Raw genomic sequence first — 16,074 nt, forward strand, 5'->3', positions numbered from 1 at the left:
TGCAGGTGCAGAAGAAGATGGTGGACAGTCATCATAGTGCTCTCGTACGCTTCACTCACCAATCACTTTGACAAAATAAGCGTCAGCCTCGAAGTTGTTCTTCAACGCGTGGATGGTGAGATCCTTCTTCCCCTCCGTCCGGCTCAGCACGATCATGTCCAAAATTCCCTACAAACAAGGAAAACAATTCAGTTTCCCACACTGTGCCAGCCTCTTCATTGTTAATGCACTCTGCAGAGCCATTACCGGCCATCAGATCAAAGCTGTGTGTGTGTGTGTGTGTGTGTGTGTGTGTGTGTGTGTGTGTGTGTGTGTGTGTGTGTTACACTAATGCTGCACACTCTACCATGAAGGTGTCACCAAAAAATGAAAAAATGTCTTTGCAGATAAAAGAAAATCACCAGAAGAAAGTCCACATCAGCCATCAAAGGTTTCATTACACACACACACACACACACACACACACACACACACACACAAAATATACTCCTTTGCTGTCAGTTGGGCTGCCTTTATAAAAAATAATAATATGATCCAAGACCAAACATTTACACATTTACATTTAGACAGGAGTTCAGTCTGCAGTCCTTACGGCAGTAAAGTGTGTGTTTGTAGGCGACTGCGTAAACCCCGCCACCCTCCCGCCCACCCCCACCCTCACATTAATGCAGCCAGGGGCCGTGCGGCAAACAGCTGAAGAAGTAAACAAGAAAATGGTGTAATGTGTGTGTGGGGGGAGGGGGGCATACTGGCTTAAAGGTTAGCACTTTTGCCTCGTTCGAATCCCGCCTCCGCCCTGCGTGCACGGAGCCTGCATGTTCTCCCCGTGCTTCGGGGTTTCCTCTGCGTATTCCGGTTTCCTCCCAGTCCAAACACACGTGTTGTAGGCTGCTTGGCATTTCTAAATTGTCCATAGTGTGTGAACGTTCCCTGTGATGTGTCCCTGTCTCCTGCCCCGAGTCCCCTGGGATTGGCTCCAGGCTTCCTGCGACTCTGTGTAGGATAAGCGGTACTGGAGATGGATGGATGAATGGATGGTGTGTTTGTGGTTCTGCACAGCCCTGATTCTACATTAATGTGAATTACAATTAGAAGTCACAAAGAAGAATAAAGACTCGTGTTCACCAAACCGCTCCGATTTCCACTAAAACTGTGATAAAAATATTCTGACTGAAATGACTCTCAGCTCAGAGAAGTTACTTTCAGCGATGAGGCGAATCAAGCCGGATGAAATATGAATAGAAATTCCTCACGTGTTTGATGACAGTATCAGGTTTAAATCAGCGGCCGTGCTGAGCTGATGTTTGTCGGTTAGCTCCGCCTCCTAAGGGTCTCCGTATACACGTTTTATGCTTGACCAGTGTTAATATTCTTTTAACTATTGCGTGTTAATATAATTAATAGGCATAAAAATGTCTGTTCACTCGTGAAAGTGTTTACAGCAGAAATAACATGAAAGAAAAACTGTTTGTATAGTGCAGATTAATGTTCCTTACAGTTCTAACGTTAAATAATAGACTTTTTGAGCAGAGTAGACAGATTTTTTACTCTAAGAGACTTATAAAACCCAGGATTATGTTCACTGTCAGGATTCAGATCAGGATAATGGCCAGGATCGGGATATGGATTAAAATCAGAATTAGGATCAAGGCAAGGCTCGTACTCAGGTTTAGGGGGAAGATGAGGATCAAGATTAGGCTCAGAATAAGGATTGCCTTATTCTGCAGTAAGGAGATAAGGCTGTTCGGATCAGAGCGAGTTGATCTCACTACGATCAGGATGAGTATTACTGTTGGGATCAGGATGAGAATATGGATCAAAGTCAGGATTAGGATTAGATTCAGGACCGGTATGGAGACCTGGATTAATAGATCATGAACAGGATTGGGTTTAGGATCCGGATCATGGTCAGATTTGGGATTAAAATCAGAGTCCGTACTGAAATTATGATCAAGATCAGAGTTAGATCTGGTGTTGATCTTAGGGTCAGATTTAGGATTAGGATCAGTTAGATTTGACATTAGAATTGGTCAGATTTGGGATAAGGATCAGGGTCAAATTTGAGACAATAATCAGGGATAGATTTAATCAGCCATTAGAATTGATCAGATTTGGGTTTACGATTGATCAGACATTAGAATTAGGATTGACCAGATTTTGGTTTATGATTGATCAGATTTGGGATTAGGATCAGATCCAAATGCTGATCTGAATGCAGTGAAAGCAGAAACAGCGTTAGACACAAACCCAGCAGAGGACACAGGCAGGAACGCTGTTTGTCCCTCTGTGATACGAGATGATTGGGGTCATGACCACTTGCTTGTGCGTGCAGGCAGACACAACCACACACACACACACACACACACACACACACACACTTGTATAAACACTAACCTGTAATTTCTGGCGTCTATTAAATCGTTGGCTGCTTTAAATGGATGTTTCATACATCACATTGTTTCACACATCACACAGTAACATTCACTCAGCTACACACACACACACACACACACACACACACGTTTTCATTACTAGAAATTATGATTGTGTTTTCAGTAGAAAGATTGAAATGATTTGTGTTGAATACTACATGCTATATATTGATTGAAACCGCGGCAATGCTGTAATTTAATCTGGTCAGAGTAATAAAGTTAGTGAAATGAGGTGAACTGAACTGAGAGAGACAGGAGGACATTTTGACGGGTCTGTGATTAATCACAATGCCAGTGTCTACAACTACCAGCCAAGGACAATTAAAATAGATAAAAGAAAAAAAATGACACACACACACACACACTTCCTTAGATCAGAAGCGGTACATGTGGACGGCTTTCTGTATGTACTTAGTACATGAACATCATCCTCCAGATGTTTCCTTTCTAGACTTTATGGACTGCAGTGTCGAGCGCAAATTAATTGCGATCACATTCAAAAAGAGCTCTACATTTGGTGAAGGGTTTTATGTTTAAACCTCATGTTTATGAGCAGGTGAGCAGAGTAAGGGGTCTTACAAGTTCAGAATTTCACTATGATAACCTAATGTGAAAATACTACTAGTTCTACTTTTTTTTTAGGACGGATATCTGTATTAATGAGCACTGATTTGAATGGTATAAATGACAGAGATGGGATTGTCTTCATGAGGTACACATGGTTGTCATGCTAACAATCCCATGCGTACTGCAGCACTTCACGTAGCGTCTCTTTACCGCACAGCCTCTTTCCCCACGTGATAACGCCAATCTGTGCAAACATGTCAGTTCGGATGGCATATATACTGATCAGCCTTAACATTAAAAACACTGAGAGGTGAAGTGAATTACACAGATTATCTCGTTACAGAGGCACGTGTCAAGGGGCGGGATATATTAGACAGGAAGTGAACAGTCAGTTCTCGAAGATGATGTGTTGGAAGCAGGAAATCTGGGTAAACGTAAGGATCTGAGCGAATTTGACAAAGGACAACGAAGGCTAGCCCGTCTGGTCCGATCCCACAGAAGAGCTACTCAAACACAAACTGCTGAAAAACTGTCTGATAGAAAGGATTCAGAACACACAGAGCATCACAGCTTGCTGCAGACCGGTCTGAGCGCCCGTGCTGACCCTCTGTACACCACCGAAACACCGACATTGGGCATTTGAGCATCAGAGCCTGATCATTGAACAATGGAAGAAGGTGGCCTTGTCTGATTAATCAGATTTTTTTTAACTCATGAGAATGGCCAGGTGCATTTGTGCTGCTTACCTGGATAAGAGATGGCACCAGGAAGGGATGACACCCCTTCATGGTAACAGTATTCCCTAACATCAGTGGCCTCTTTCAGCAGGATAACGCTCCCTGACACACTGCAATAACTGTTCAGGAACGGTTTGAGGAACATGACAAAGAGTCGACTCGTCCTCCAAATTTCCCAGATCTCAATCCGATCGATCGTCTGTGGGATGTTCTGGACAAACATGTCCGATCCATGGAGTCCCCGCCTCACAACTTACAGGACATAAAAGATCTACTGCTAAAGTCTCGGTGCCAGATCCCACAGCGCACCTTCAGAGGTCTTGTGGAGTCCACGCCTCGACGGGTCAGATCTGTTTTGGCAGCACAAGGAGAGGCGGACCGACACAATATTAGGCAGGTGGTTTTAATGATATGGCTGATCGGTGAATATATATTACGTGGAGTTGTTTCAAGTGATCATTTTACAGAAGGTAAAATATGGTGTGATCTTTCAAGGCAGGTGCACGCACCGTCCCTAACATTTACTGACGTAACAGATTCGGACAGGACTAAAATCCTAGAGGAACTCTGTTAATAATTACATTACCCCACGTCCACATGTAAAACTAATCCAATCTGGAAAAGACTTTAGAAAGAAGAGGAAAGGAAAGTGCTGAGCCAAAAAACAAACAAACACAGAAATGCATTTTAACCTGTATTTTGAAGAAAGTCAACAGTGAGGTAACCATCCAATCACACAACCCTTGAGCAGAGATGTTTATCATCAACATCACCATAAAGCCACCTACAGGATCAGTGGAGAAACTGCTTTTCCTAATGACAAGAGCTCGTGTAAGCAATATAGCTTGAATTCGATGCCTTAAAGTTCACTCAAATTCAGCAGTGACGCAGATCGTTCTTAACTCTTCAGCTTAAAAATACACAGCATTTTTGATTCACTTCCTGTATTTAGGTCGATTCAGTACCGAATAGCCTTGTCACCGCAATCGAACTGCTCTAGAGTGCGATTTAATCGTATCGAGACCACCGCAACTCACCGCAACAACAAGTCAGATGGCCGTGTTGTCACCCGCACAACCGGACCGCACCAAATAGGAAGACGCACACACCGGGGTTCGATTCAAACGGACTCGACACTGTTTCTCTTCAAATTAACCCTGGAATCGGTCATCACGGCGCCGTAGCTCTCTGACTCGCCGTTAGTTTGTCGAGACGGTACAGCCTCACGCACTTTTCTTGCCCTCTGTGTTTTCTCCCGTCTTCTCCAAACGATGAGCGTGAGTCAGAAACCGTTTGAAATTTAGACGGATTTGTATGCTGGATTTAGAAACAAGCAGAACGGGCTAGCGCTATGGATGATCTATGTTTTTAAACATGGCTTAAAGATGCAGCACCACTTCAACCTCGCAGTAACATTCAGCACTAACATCATGTAGCGTGGGACGAGTAGCACATGTTAGCTCAGCGTGTTTTCAATCACATCTTCTCCTGTTCAAACCAGTATTAACTCATGTCTGTCTCAGCAAAATGTCCTCCAAATGTCTTCACTGGACAGGGTAAGGTAAAGATTACTGTCCTACCATAAAGACTACAACTACACATAGGTAATAACTCTTACTGGTGTGTGTGTGTGTGTGTGTGGGGGGTGGGGGGGTGGTGTATGTTTTTATATCTGACAGATTTGACCTTGTGGGGACATTTGGCTGGTTCCTATAGGGGGGGGGGGGGTCCTTTTTTAATTAAAAAAAAAAAAAGTTATTTATCTCTTAAAAAACAGCAATAAAACAAACGATTTCCTTTTGGTTAATGAAATTAAGTTAGATTTGGTCAGGAATTTAAAAATCACAGTTAAACAAAAACATCAGCTTGCTGGGATGAACCCAGGCACTAAGACCTGAAGTGCTCAGGTGGATTTGGTACACAGCCAAAGCACGGAGCGTGAACGTGGAAGGCGAGAGGTTACCCACTGGTCTCAGGTGAGGCGTGGACAGAACATCAGTTTGCCTTGTTAGAGTCATGAGGGAAGGACCGATCCTGGGCCACACACCAGGGAAGGACAATTACAGCTGTGATACAGCACTGACCACCAGAGACACCTCCACTCTCACTGCAAATTACCCAGCGTGCTTCACTGCTCTCTGCATGATCGGGGCATCGACTCTCACACTGCTCATTATCCGTGAGAGAGACTAAGAGAAAGAGTACCGACTGCCTGCATACAGGAAACCACCTCCGGAACACACTGCTGGTGAATCGCTGATGCACTGAGGCTGTCCGGGGCTCTTGTTAAGATTAAAATCTTCTCCTAAGTACGCACATATTTCAGCTCAAAACTTGTTCGCCTCTGCCAGGTTACGGCTTGGCTGTAGACGGATCTTTCAGGGCTTAATAATATTAAGGGATTTTAAAAGGTTCTGATCGTCTTTAAGTGACGTAAAGATGCACACGACGAAGCGCAGCACAAAACGAGATCCGACGTGGCCGCAAAACGTTACTGAGGCGGTAGCTAATAACGCAAACTGACGCTGCTGTAAAACGGTGGGAACGTCAACTGCTGTACAGAGCCGTCCCAAATTCTGGACCTAGCAACACCGCTTCTCAGGTAACCTGCCTGCATTGTGCTAATCTACACCTGCTTTCAGAGGCGTACAGAATCATCACTACAAGTTTATATGTAGTTATCAGCACTCACTCATTGCTCTACCTTTTTTGTGGTGACACGGCGCAAGTTTTAGGCTCACATCATCGTCCTTTCGTATCCCCGAAGTAACGTGGTTTAATGATCGTATCGCTCATGGCTTTGGCTTTCATTATAAAACTGAAATAAAACTACACGTGCATGTAGTCTGTGGCGAACGGCAGCGGAGACACTTATTAAACTCCCGTATAGTGAAGTCGTCCTGATAAACAACACGCCGTTTCTTTTCTGTATTCCGACCCCCGTTCATGATTTGTGAACGAAGACATTTCAAGCGTGGACAGCTTTTGACGAGCGTGGACGAGGGGAGCCGAGACGCATCAGAGCAAGAGTCGCTCCGCTCGGAATTCAGACAGCAGGTCATTAAGGAGATTAACGCCACAGATACACCGCCTTTTCTGGCATTCAAGAAAATCATCCAATCAGCGATTCCTGATCCCGATCTCCAGTCAGCTCGTACGTACCGCACGTTACGCCAGGGACGTAGTACCGAAACAAGAACGCACGATGATGTGTTGACATCTGTTTACTCACTTTTACTCAATTTAATGACGGCTACCAATAATTCCGCAGCCAAATACGTCTTCAGGAAATCACTCTTAAGAGAAAAGGAAAGAGAAAAAGACTCACGTCCTCGTAGATGTCGAAGAACGTGGCCACGGCGGCTCTGGGGATGGCGTTCAGGTCCGACTGGTCCCAGTGCACGTGGAACATACGTCCTACGTCTCTACAGCTCACGTTGTTACACGCCACGTTCTCCAGAAGAAACGCCTGCTGCTGAGCACTGCAGAGAGAGAGAGAGAGAGAGAGACAGACACCGACGGAGAGTGAGACACGTTTAATAAAAGTTCGCTCGAAACTTATATTACTGTTTTTATTTCTTCACACATCAAAGTCACGTGGAACGCAGGCAGCTCGGGCGACGTGCGACTAAATTCGAGATTCATTTTCAAGTTGTCGTCAGGTTCAATTTAATACTTCCAGGTGGAATTCAACACCTAACTTCTGTTTAATTCTGTTTGATTTAACATGTAATTCCCAGTCTTCTATTCTATTCTTACACTTCATTTGTGTCATGCCATTCAACGAATTTGTAATGATGATTAAAAACATTTCAGCAAAATGTCTATTTGCTGTAGAAGTAAAAGAATCAACACAGCTCTCAACCAATCGCATCTGATATGCAAATTATGAGAAGATGAAAATGAAGAAAACTGTTTTATTTTATTCTGCATTGTATTTGATTTTATTCTGTGTTTTGTAGCACTCGTGTCCATCTCTGACAAATTTCAGTGTATCTAGATTAGAAATTCTCTAATGTTACTCTATAATTTCTAATTAGCATATTCATGAATATTCATAGATCCAGGCATTTATAACGGAGCTGTGGTGAAGGTGAGATGTTCCAGAGCGAGAACATGATATCCGAGGAGGAGAAACATTCAGTTCATCACCGTGAGCTTGTTTTCATTCGTATCTTCAACATATCAGGTTCTGGAGTGTGACTGACCAGCTGTAAGAAATTCACAGATCTGCTCATGTTCTTTCCTCCTCCTCTCTCTCTCTCTCTCTCTCTCTCTCGGACAGACACTGCCGGTCTGTCTGTCTGTCTTTCGTTCTCCGTCTATATGCCTCTTTCTTTCTCATGATCTCTCTCTCCATCTGCCCATCGCTCTCACACAGTCTCTCTCTCTTTTTCTGGTTGTCACTTTCTGTCTCTCTCTTTCTCGGCCTGTCTGTCACTCACTCTCTCTCTCTCTCTCTCTCTCTCTCTCTCTGTCTCTCTCTCTCTCTCTCTCAATACTTGATGCCTGTGCTGTAATAGAAACACAAGGACACTGACCCCGACGCAGAATGCAGAAGGGAAAACATGAATGTATACATACACACAGCTACAGTAATGCAGAGCTCTATACTATAAGATCGCTCTGTGTGTGTGTGTGTGTGTGTGTGTGTGTGTGTGTGTGTGTGTGTGTAAGAGAGAGAAGGGGAGTGTCAGGCTGCTTTATTGCTAGGCTCAACACGCAGATGGAAACTACAGAGTCGAGCATCGCTCACACCGTCACAAATACTAATGTATACACACCAGTGACGCGAAACCGAAAATCCAGGACGCTCTTGGCCGAAAACCGAAAATGATTTTATCGTATAATTGTATTAATGTTAGACTATTTAATGAATCTGAATTGAAAAACTACAAAGAAAGCAAATACTCAGACTTTTATTGACATTAACACACCAAAACAAAAACACTATTAAATAGATGATTCTTCATTCAGTTCTGTAACGATCAAACTGAACAGATTTTTATCCAAATAATGTAACGGTGACTATTATGATAAGACCAGCATCCTGCTAACACACTTTCAGGTGCTGTATCAAACCTGTCCTGCAGAAGTGCTTCGGCATTGTACCCCCGTCTCATACCCCATGTCTCATACCCACCCCTCCTCTCATACCCCCTGTCCCCCTGTCTCATACCCTCGTCTCATACCCCCCGTCTCATACCCACCCCTCCTCTCATACCCATCCCTCCTCTCATACCCCCCGTCTCATACCCCATGTCTCATACCACTGTCTCATACCCCATGTCTCATACCCATCCCTCCTCTCATACCCCCTGTCCCCCTGTCTCATACCCTCGTCTCATACCCCCCATCTCATACCCACCCCTCCTCTCATACCCCCCGTCTCATACCCCATGTCTCATACCACTGTCTCATACCCACCCCTCCTCTCATACCCCCCGTCTCATACCCCCTGTCCCCCTGTCTCATACCCACCCCTCCTCTCATACCCCCCGTCCCATACCTCCCATCCCATACCCCCGTCTCATACCCACCCCTCCTCTCATACCCCCCGTCTCATACCCACCCCTCCTCTCATTTCGACGGCTGAAACTTCACTGAATCCCTCATGCTCTCTCTCACACACACTCTCACACACACACTCACACACACACTCACACACACACACTTCAAACTTCTTTATCTTCCTTCCTTTCCTTCTTTCCTTTTTTACTTTCCTTTCTTCCCTCTGTCCTTCCTTCCTTCCTCTTCTATTCCATCCTTCTTTTTTATATTACTTTTTAGCTTAGTTCCTTCCTTCCTTTTCCCATCCTTCTTCCTCACTTCCCTCGTTACTGTGCATGTAGAATAAAGTTCTCATGCAGTTTAACTTCACCTTAAACCCAACATCCGTGTGAAAGACTAAATCAGAGTCACACCGGTTCAACTGTAATTTACACACAGAGACAAACTGCTGCTTCAGAGTTTCACTATAAACACTCTGAACACCCCGTACACTCGCCGCTCAGCACTAAACCATCAACCTCAAAGTGTCTCAGTGCTGCAGTGTGTGTGTGTGTGTGTGTGTGTGTGTGTGTGTGTGTGTGCGAGAGAGAGAGAGAGACAGTCTACACTACTGAAGCTCACTGTCCCGTATTGTCCGGTAGAAAAGCCGATCTAATCAGAGACGTTATCAGGATGTTGCATTAATGATGTTTAACCCCTTTTCTGTTGTAAATCAGCGCTCAGCCCAAACGCCGATAAACTTCACTCCACAGATCAGCCGATTCACTGAAGGGGAAAGGACGCTTTGGACATGAACGCTCCTAATTAACCACATTTGGTGTCGAGTTTGATGTGTCTATACTGTACCAATGCTTAGAGCTACAAATATCTACATAAGCTAAAGCAACAGTACTCGATTTATATTTCTAGCTCCGCCCACATGTTGTTGATCGGTAAGAAAGGGAACCCAATTCAGCACGAGTACTCGGTTCCAGTACGACTCACTCGGTCCTTATTGTGTTGTTATTTTACATTTATGGTATTCGGCAGACGGCCTTATCCAGAGCGACTTACACTTATCGCATTTATACACCTCGCTCAAGGGCCCAACAGTGGCAGCTGGGATTTGACCTCATGACCTTCTGGTTAGAAGTCCAATGTCTTAACCACTGAGCTACTACTGTCCCATCGTGAGTAGTCTACTGCATTTTACTGGCTTTTTTAAAATATATTTTTAAGACTGACGTCTGATTACTGTCGAGTTCTTCAAGCGCCGTCCTGCTGAAGTTCCTCGTACAGAACGGCGCGACCAAACGGGCGGAATATAGACGCAGCGGTTTGTCCCGGAGAGCTATGACACAGCTGAGCGTTTGTGCATCTGCGTCCTGTTGCCCGAGTCGTATTGATGTCGACGCTATGCTGCGATGGAGCGAGCGCCGTTTGCTGCACATTAATCCTGATCGACGAACGAGACGAGACTCGCTAAACACACCAACACGAGGTGGATTGGCATCGCCTAGCAACAGGGCAGCGTGAGGCTGGATAGCTGAGTGAATGCAGGCATATATACACACACACACACACACACAAAATGAACAAATGTGACCTGCAATTTAATTTGTGGACACAATGGGACAGAAAGAACATAAGCAAGAAAATACAGAAGCAGGAAATTTTTAAAAAAAAAAAGAAAATTAGGAAAAACTAACAGAGAGAGTGAAGAGGAGCTGGACCGGAATAAATGAGGAACATAAGGAAGAAAGGATGGTTAGAAGAAAGGACATGAGCAAGGAAGTCATTAAGGAAGGATGGGGGAAGAAATAGGAAGAAAGGAAGGAAAGAAAGAAAAGGAATTCAGACACGTTTCAAGTTTTTAGAGGAGTTTAAGAAAAGGAAACTGAGGAACCTTAAACCATTCACGTTAAGAACGAGGGAGAAAGAGCGAGAGTTGAAAGAAAGAAAGAGTGATCTGAAAAACATTAACGAATCTAGACAGGAAAGGATGGGAGGAATTAAAAAGATGATTAAGTTCTCTGTAAACGTTAATCAAAGAAGGAAGGAAATTGTAAAGAAAGAAGAAGAAGAAATCAATAAAAAACAGACTAAATGCTAGTACTAGCGATTGGCAGCTACACCGACCCCCCCCCCCCCCCCCCCCAATTAGTAAGGGATGATGCGACAGGACGATGGTTTACTGCACACGGTCTCTAGTCTACGGCTCACGGGGATTGGATTCCTAAATCTGATCACGAGTGCTCGCTGGAGACACGAGACATATAATTCCGCTTGAGATTGGACTAATCAGACATGTAACACAGTGTCTCCATAAAACTCTTACCCAGGTCCGAGGTACGGTCTGGATATGATGAGCTGATCTGATAACAATATTAACGAGGATGATGAAGATGTACACAATACACACACACACACACAGCAGGTTGAAGCCTCTCAGTGTGAGAGAGAAGGGCAGACGAGCTCATTAACGTCGCCCTCGCTGTGAACTGCTGCACGTCATACATATGCAATCACACTGCGGTCACCAGCTGTGTGTGTGTGTGTGTGTGTGTGTGTGTGTGTGTGTGTGTGTGTGAGAATGTGTGTGTAAGTGGCAAAGACAAAACACCTGTGACGTTGTAAGTGTCAAATAAAAGGCATGTTTAATAAAAATGTGTGTGTGTGTGTGTGTGTGTGTGTGTGTGTGTGTGTGTGTGTGTGAGAGAGAACAGAAGTTTATGTGAAATGTTCCAGTCTTTTTTCCATTTATCTTTTTTCTGCTATTTCCATTCCCTTCTTCCTTCCTTCTCATTTCTTTTCTTCATTCCATTATTTTCATCTCGCTTCTTCATTCCCGTTTTTCACGTCTCTTCTTCCTTCCTTTATTTCCATTTCTCTTCTTTCATTTTTTATTTTTCTTCCATTATTTTCATTCTCTCCTTCCTTCCTTCTCCTCCTTTCCATTTCTCTTCTTCCTTCCTTTTTCCATTTTCCTTTTCCAAGTTCTCCTCTCCTTTCCGGTTTTTCCATCTTCCTTATTCCTTCCTTCCCATGCCCTTCCTCCCTCCCTGTCTTTATGTAACCCCTTCATCTCGGTCATCTCTTTGTAAAGAAGATTCCCACCAGGTCTCCGTCCTCACACTACAGCGTCCCCGAGTCCCCGAGTCGTGATGGAGTGAAACCTCAGACAGCTGCAGGATTAATCCGATCTCACTGTACTGCACTTCTGCTGTTCTTCAGAGGGTTAATGGACGCTCTCCGTGTCTCAGTGTTAATCATCTCTCAGTGCATTCGCCGTTTTAATCACGCACGCCGCCGCGTCCGATCCTCTCTGTGATCCGCTCCGAGATTACACGTGTGTGTGTGTGTGTACACTTGTGTTGGACTCGCATGTTTCTCAGAGTTTAATTACTGCTTTAAGATCTCCAAGCTTCGTGATGCTTCGTGTCATGCCCCGAAGTTTCACATGCAGAGAAACCCTGGAGGTCTTCATACGTTCAGCGCTAGTGTTTACACTTCTCTTTTCTCGCCTTTCTTCTTGGTTCCAGACATTTCTCCTGGCCTTTGTTGACTTTGGGGTTTTCCCAGGAATCAGCCAGGTTCTGTTCACACATGCGCCTCCGGGAAAGTGCCCGGGATTGGTGTGGATCAGCGTTCGTGGTGTTCGTTCACACCGACCCGAATTACTGCTACTGTGTGAAAGAGGATCTGAAGAAGAACAGAGGAGAGGCAATGCGAACGAGGACAAAGTGGAGGGATGAAATCAGTAACAATGTGAAGGAGGAGAGGAAACGGCTGAAAAGCCAGAGAGAAAGAGAGAGCGAGAGAATGATGTGTATAAAAAGAGACAGAAAGAGAAAGGGACAGAATTTCTCACACAGTGTGGTGTCTTTCTGCACACAAAAGCTGTTTGTTTTGAGAATTTAAACTCCGAGAGAGATGTGATGAGAGACGACACAATGGAAATGAGTGTGTGTGTGTGTGTGTGTGTGTGTGTGTGTGTGTGTGTGTGTGTGTGTGTGTGTGTGCGGGGGGGGGTTATGTGGAGCTTGCTACGTGCTCTATGGCTTTATCATCCTCTATTCTGCAAAGGCAGACAAATTTGTCACTCAACACACACACACACACACACACACACACACACTTGCATTCCAGCCCTGTTTAGCTCTCTATACCGGCTCTCCTTTTAAACCCTTTCACAATCGACTAATCACAGTGATGTCTCATTATTATAATACACACCTGAGTAAATTCTGTAAAGGGTTAGGGTCAGGGTTAGGGTCAGGGTCAGGGTCAGGGTTAGGGTTAGGGTCAGGGTCAGGGTGAGTGATGAAGGAGTTGTGGCCATGATCTGTCCATCTTTATTTATTTGAAGTTCCTGTAAGAAATTGCCAAACAGTATTATTTATGCAAATCTCTATTTATATATAATAATTTAATTTTTTTTTTTTTAAAAGCGGGGCGCGAGGCTGCAAGAACTTTGGGATCTTAAATCGGGATCACTGGTTAGCAAACACTGTTACTATGACAACCACAGAGTACTACCTCATATCTGATTCAATTAGCTACTGAAAGGAAATAAGTGTTAAATTGCACAACTAGAGCAGAATTCTTACAGCTAGTACCGTTAATCAGTTCCTCCAGCACGTCGCGATCGCAGAAATAATCGCAAAATCAAGGAAACGCCGCAATATTCAGAAGAGCGTACAATTTTACAGAATTACCGCAGATTCGTCGAGTGACGTCCTCACAACGCGCATTCAGCCAAAGCTCTTCGATTCACACGCGTTGAACACGAGTACAGCTCAACAATTTCGTGCAACTGCGATTTCGCCAAATAATAATAAAAAAAAACACTGCAGATTGCATCGCAAATTTAGAAAAAAGCCGCAGCAAAAATCGAGCTTTTTGACCGCAATGATAACGAAAGAACTCAGCGAAATCCTGTGCGGACGCAACACACTCCGAGGGAAGCGCTATCCGCCCTCTTCCGCATACGCGAGCTTGCAGAAACCTACAGTCAGCTAGTGTCGCTCTGATTGGCAGGGGGGAGAGAGCATGCCCCTCCCACCCTGACAGCACGGCCAGGTTTGGATAAACTGCAAGTTTTCTATGTCCAGAAATAATATTTTATAAAATGTTTGTCTTTAGCATTACATATTTTGGACTACTGCTTTTTCCTTTTTTTTTTTTTTTTTAATTATGGACGAACATTTGGACAGCTTTTTAAATATTTGATAATTGGACAGAATCAAGATTTTCATCATTTATTCATCAATATTATACGATTTTAAGTAAAACCAATAAAAGGAGATTTAGGAGTCTGGATATGCGTATAAATAATTTGTGCATGAAAGGGTTAAAATAACCCGTGTTATGACTGAAAAAACTCTGGTTCTTTTCACTTACTCCCTGAGCTGTGACCTGATTGGTCAGATGTGACCCTGTGACATTTTTAGACATTCTGATCGTCTGCACCCCGAAAAAAAACATCATCTATTGAATCATTACACCTGTATAAAGCTGGGCCTGAAAGACTGGACGTGTGTGTGTGTGTGTGAGAGAGAGAGAGTGTGAGAGAGTATGTGTGTGAGTGTGTGTGTGTGTGCTCTGACAAGCTGCTGATTATAATCTCATCACTGTGTGTGGCATTACCAGAGGGACAGAGAGCCTGTGTTCCTGCCACTGAAAAGGACAGACAGAGAGACAGACGCTGCCCGAGAGGAGAGAGACAGTATCGCTGTGCGACAGGTGAGTCCACACACACACACACCCCTTGCTATGAGACAGATGAGCCGACGCACACACACACACACACACACACACACACACACACACACACACCTCGCTATACGACAGGTAAGCCAAGACACACACACACACACACCTCACTGTGAGACAGGTGAGCTGAGACACCTCTAAACCCCCCTTCCCTCCATGTGGCTCTGACCTGTTGCTGGTGTTTTTCAGGATGGCGAGAGCGTCAGGGAAACCGTCCAGGTTGTAGTCACCCAGGTGTAACGTGATGAGGGGATGAAACTCATCCGCCTGGGGCGTGTTCGGAGGAGGAACAAAACCCCACAGTGAGTCTTTCCACTGGAAATCCATCAGTACAGGAAACCACTGCAGCAGACAGAGAGAGAGACAGAGAGAGAGAGAGAGAGACAGAGAGAGAGAGAGAGACAGATAAGGGAAAACTGAATCACCAGAATTACTCCAATGTTCATTTGATCTGCATTACTGATAATAATAAATCTAATCTAGAGAGAAACTGTTGGTTAGCGGGTAGTAGCTAGGAGTGTTGTCATGGTTACAGTGAGCACAAAAAGGCAGTTTTTCCAGAAGTCGTAAGTAAATATTGCTTTGTTAGATGAAGGGTAAGTAGTCTAGAATCGTTTGAGGATGAATGACGGTTTAAGTCATGTTTATTTGATACGTTTCACTCGCCCTTTTGGTGAAAGGGTGCCAATAATTCTGCTCAAATCCACAGCATCACGCTGGGCGTCGACGCAGGAATAATAAAGGAAGAAAAGTAAAAGATGTACATTAGAGCTGGGCGTGTATAATTTATCTCTACAAACAGACTCCATAAATCCTCCAGGACAAGAATTAATTAAAGATTAATATCAGTTCAGCCCCAGAGTTAAAATTCCTCCGTTTATATCACGCCATGATTACATCTGAGTTTCACACCAAACTCTCACACACACACACGCTTCAAACTCTCACACACTCACCCGTTTCAAACTCTCACACACACACGCTTCAAACTCTCACGCACACACGTGCTTCAAACTCTCACTCACACGCGCTTTAAACTCTCACACAGACACTCTCACATACTCTCACGCTTC

At 44.3% G+C, this 16,074-nt stretch overlaps 1 protein-coding gene across 1 annotated transcript in view; it reads right to left on the minus strand.

The window, feature by feature from the left end:
• The window catches only part of itfg1 (integrin alpha FG-GAP repeat containing 1), a 116,630-nt gene that overhangs the window by 39,005 nt on the left and 61,551 nt on the right, over positions 1-16,074 (minus strand). The window contains exons 10-12 of the mRNA XM_053676654.1: positions 15,171-15,343; positions 7,065-7,218; positions 60-168 (exon numbers count right to left, since the gene is read on the minus strand). Of these exons, the coding sequence (XP_053532629.1) occupies positions 60-168; positions 7,065-7,218; positions 15,171-15,343 (436 nt within the window). The remainder of the gene's footprint in view (positions 1-59; positions 169-7,064; positions 7,219-15,170; positions 15,344-16,074) is intronic.

Source organism: Ictalurus punctatus, chromosome 27, assembly GCF_001660625.3.
Source record: "Ictalurus punctatus breed USDA103 chromosome 27, Coco_2.0, whole genome shotgun sequence".
NCBI classification, from domain to species: domain Eukaryota; kingdom Metazoa; phylum Chordata; class Actinopteri; order Siluriformes; family Ictaluridae; genus Ictalurus; species Ictalurus punctatus.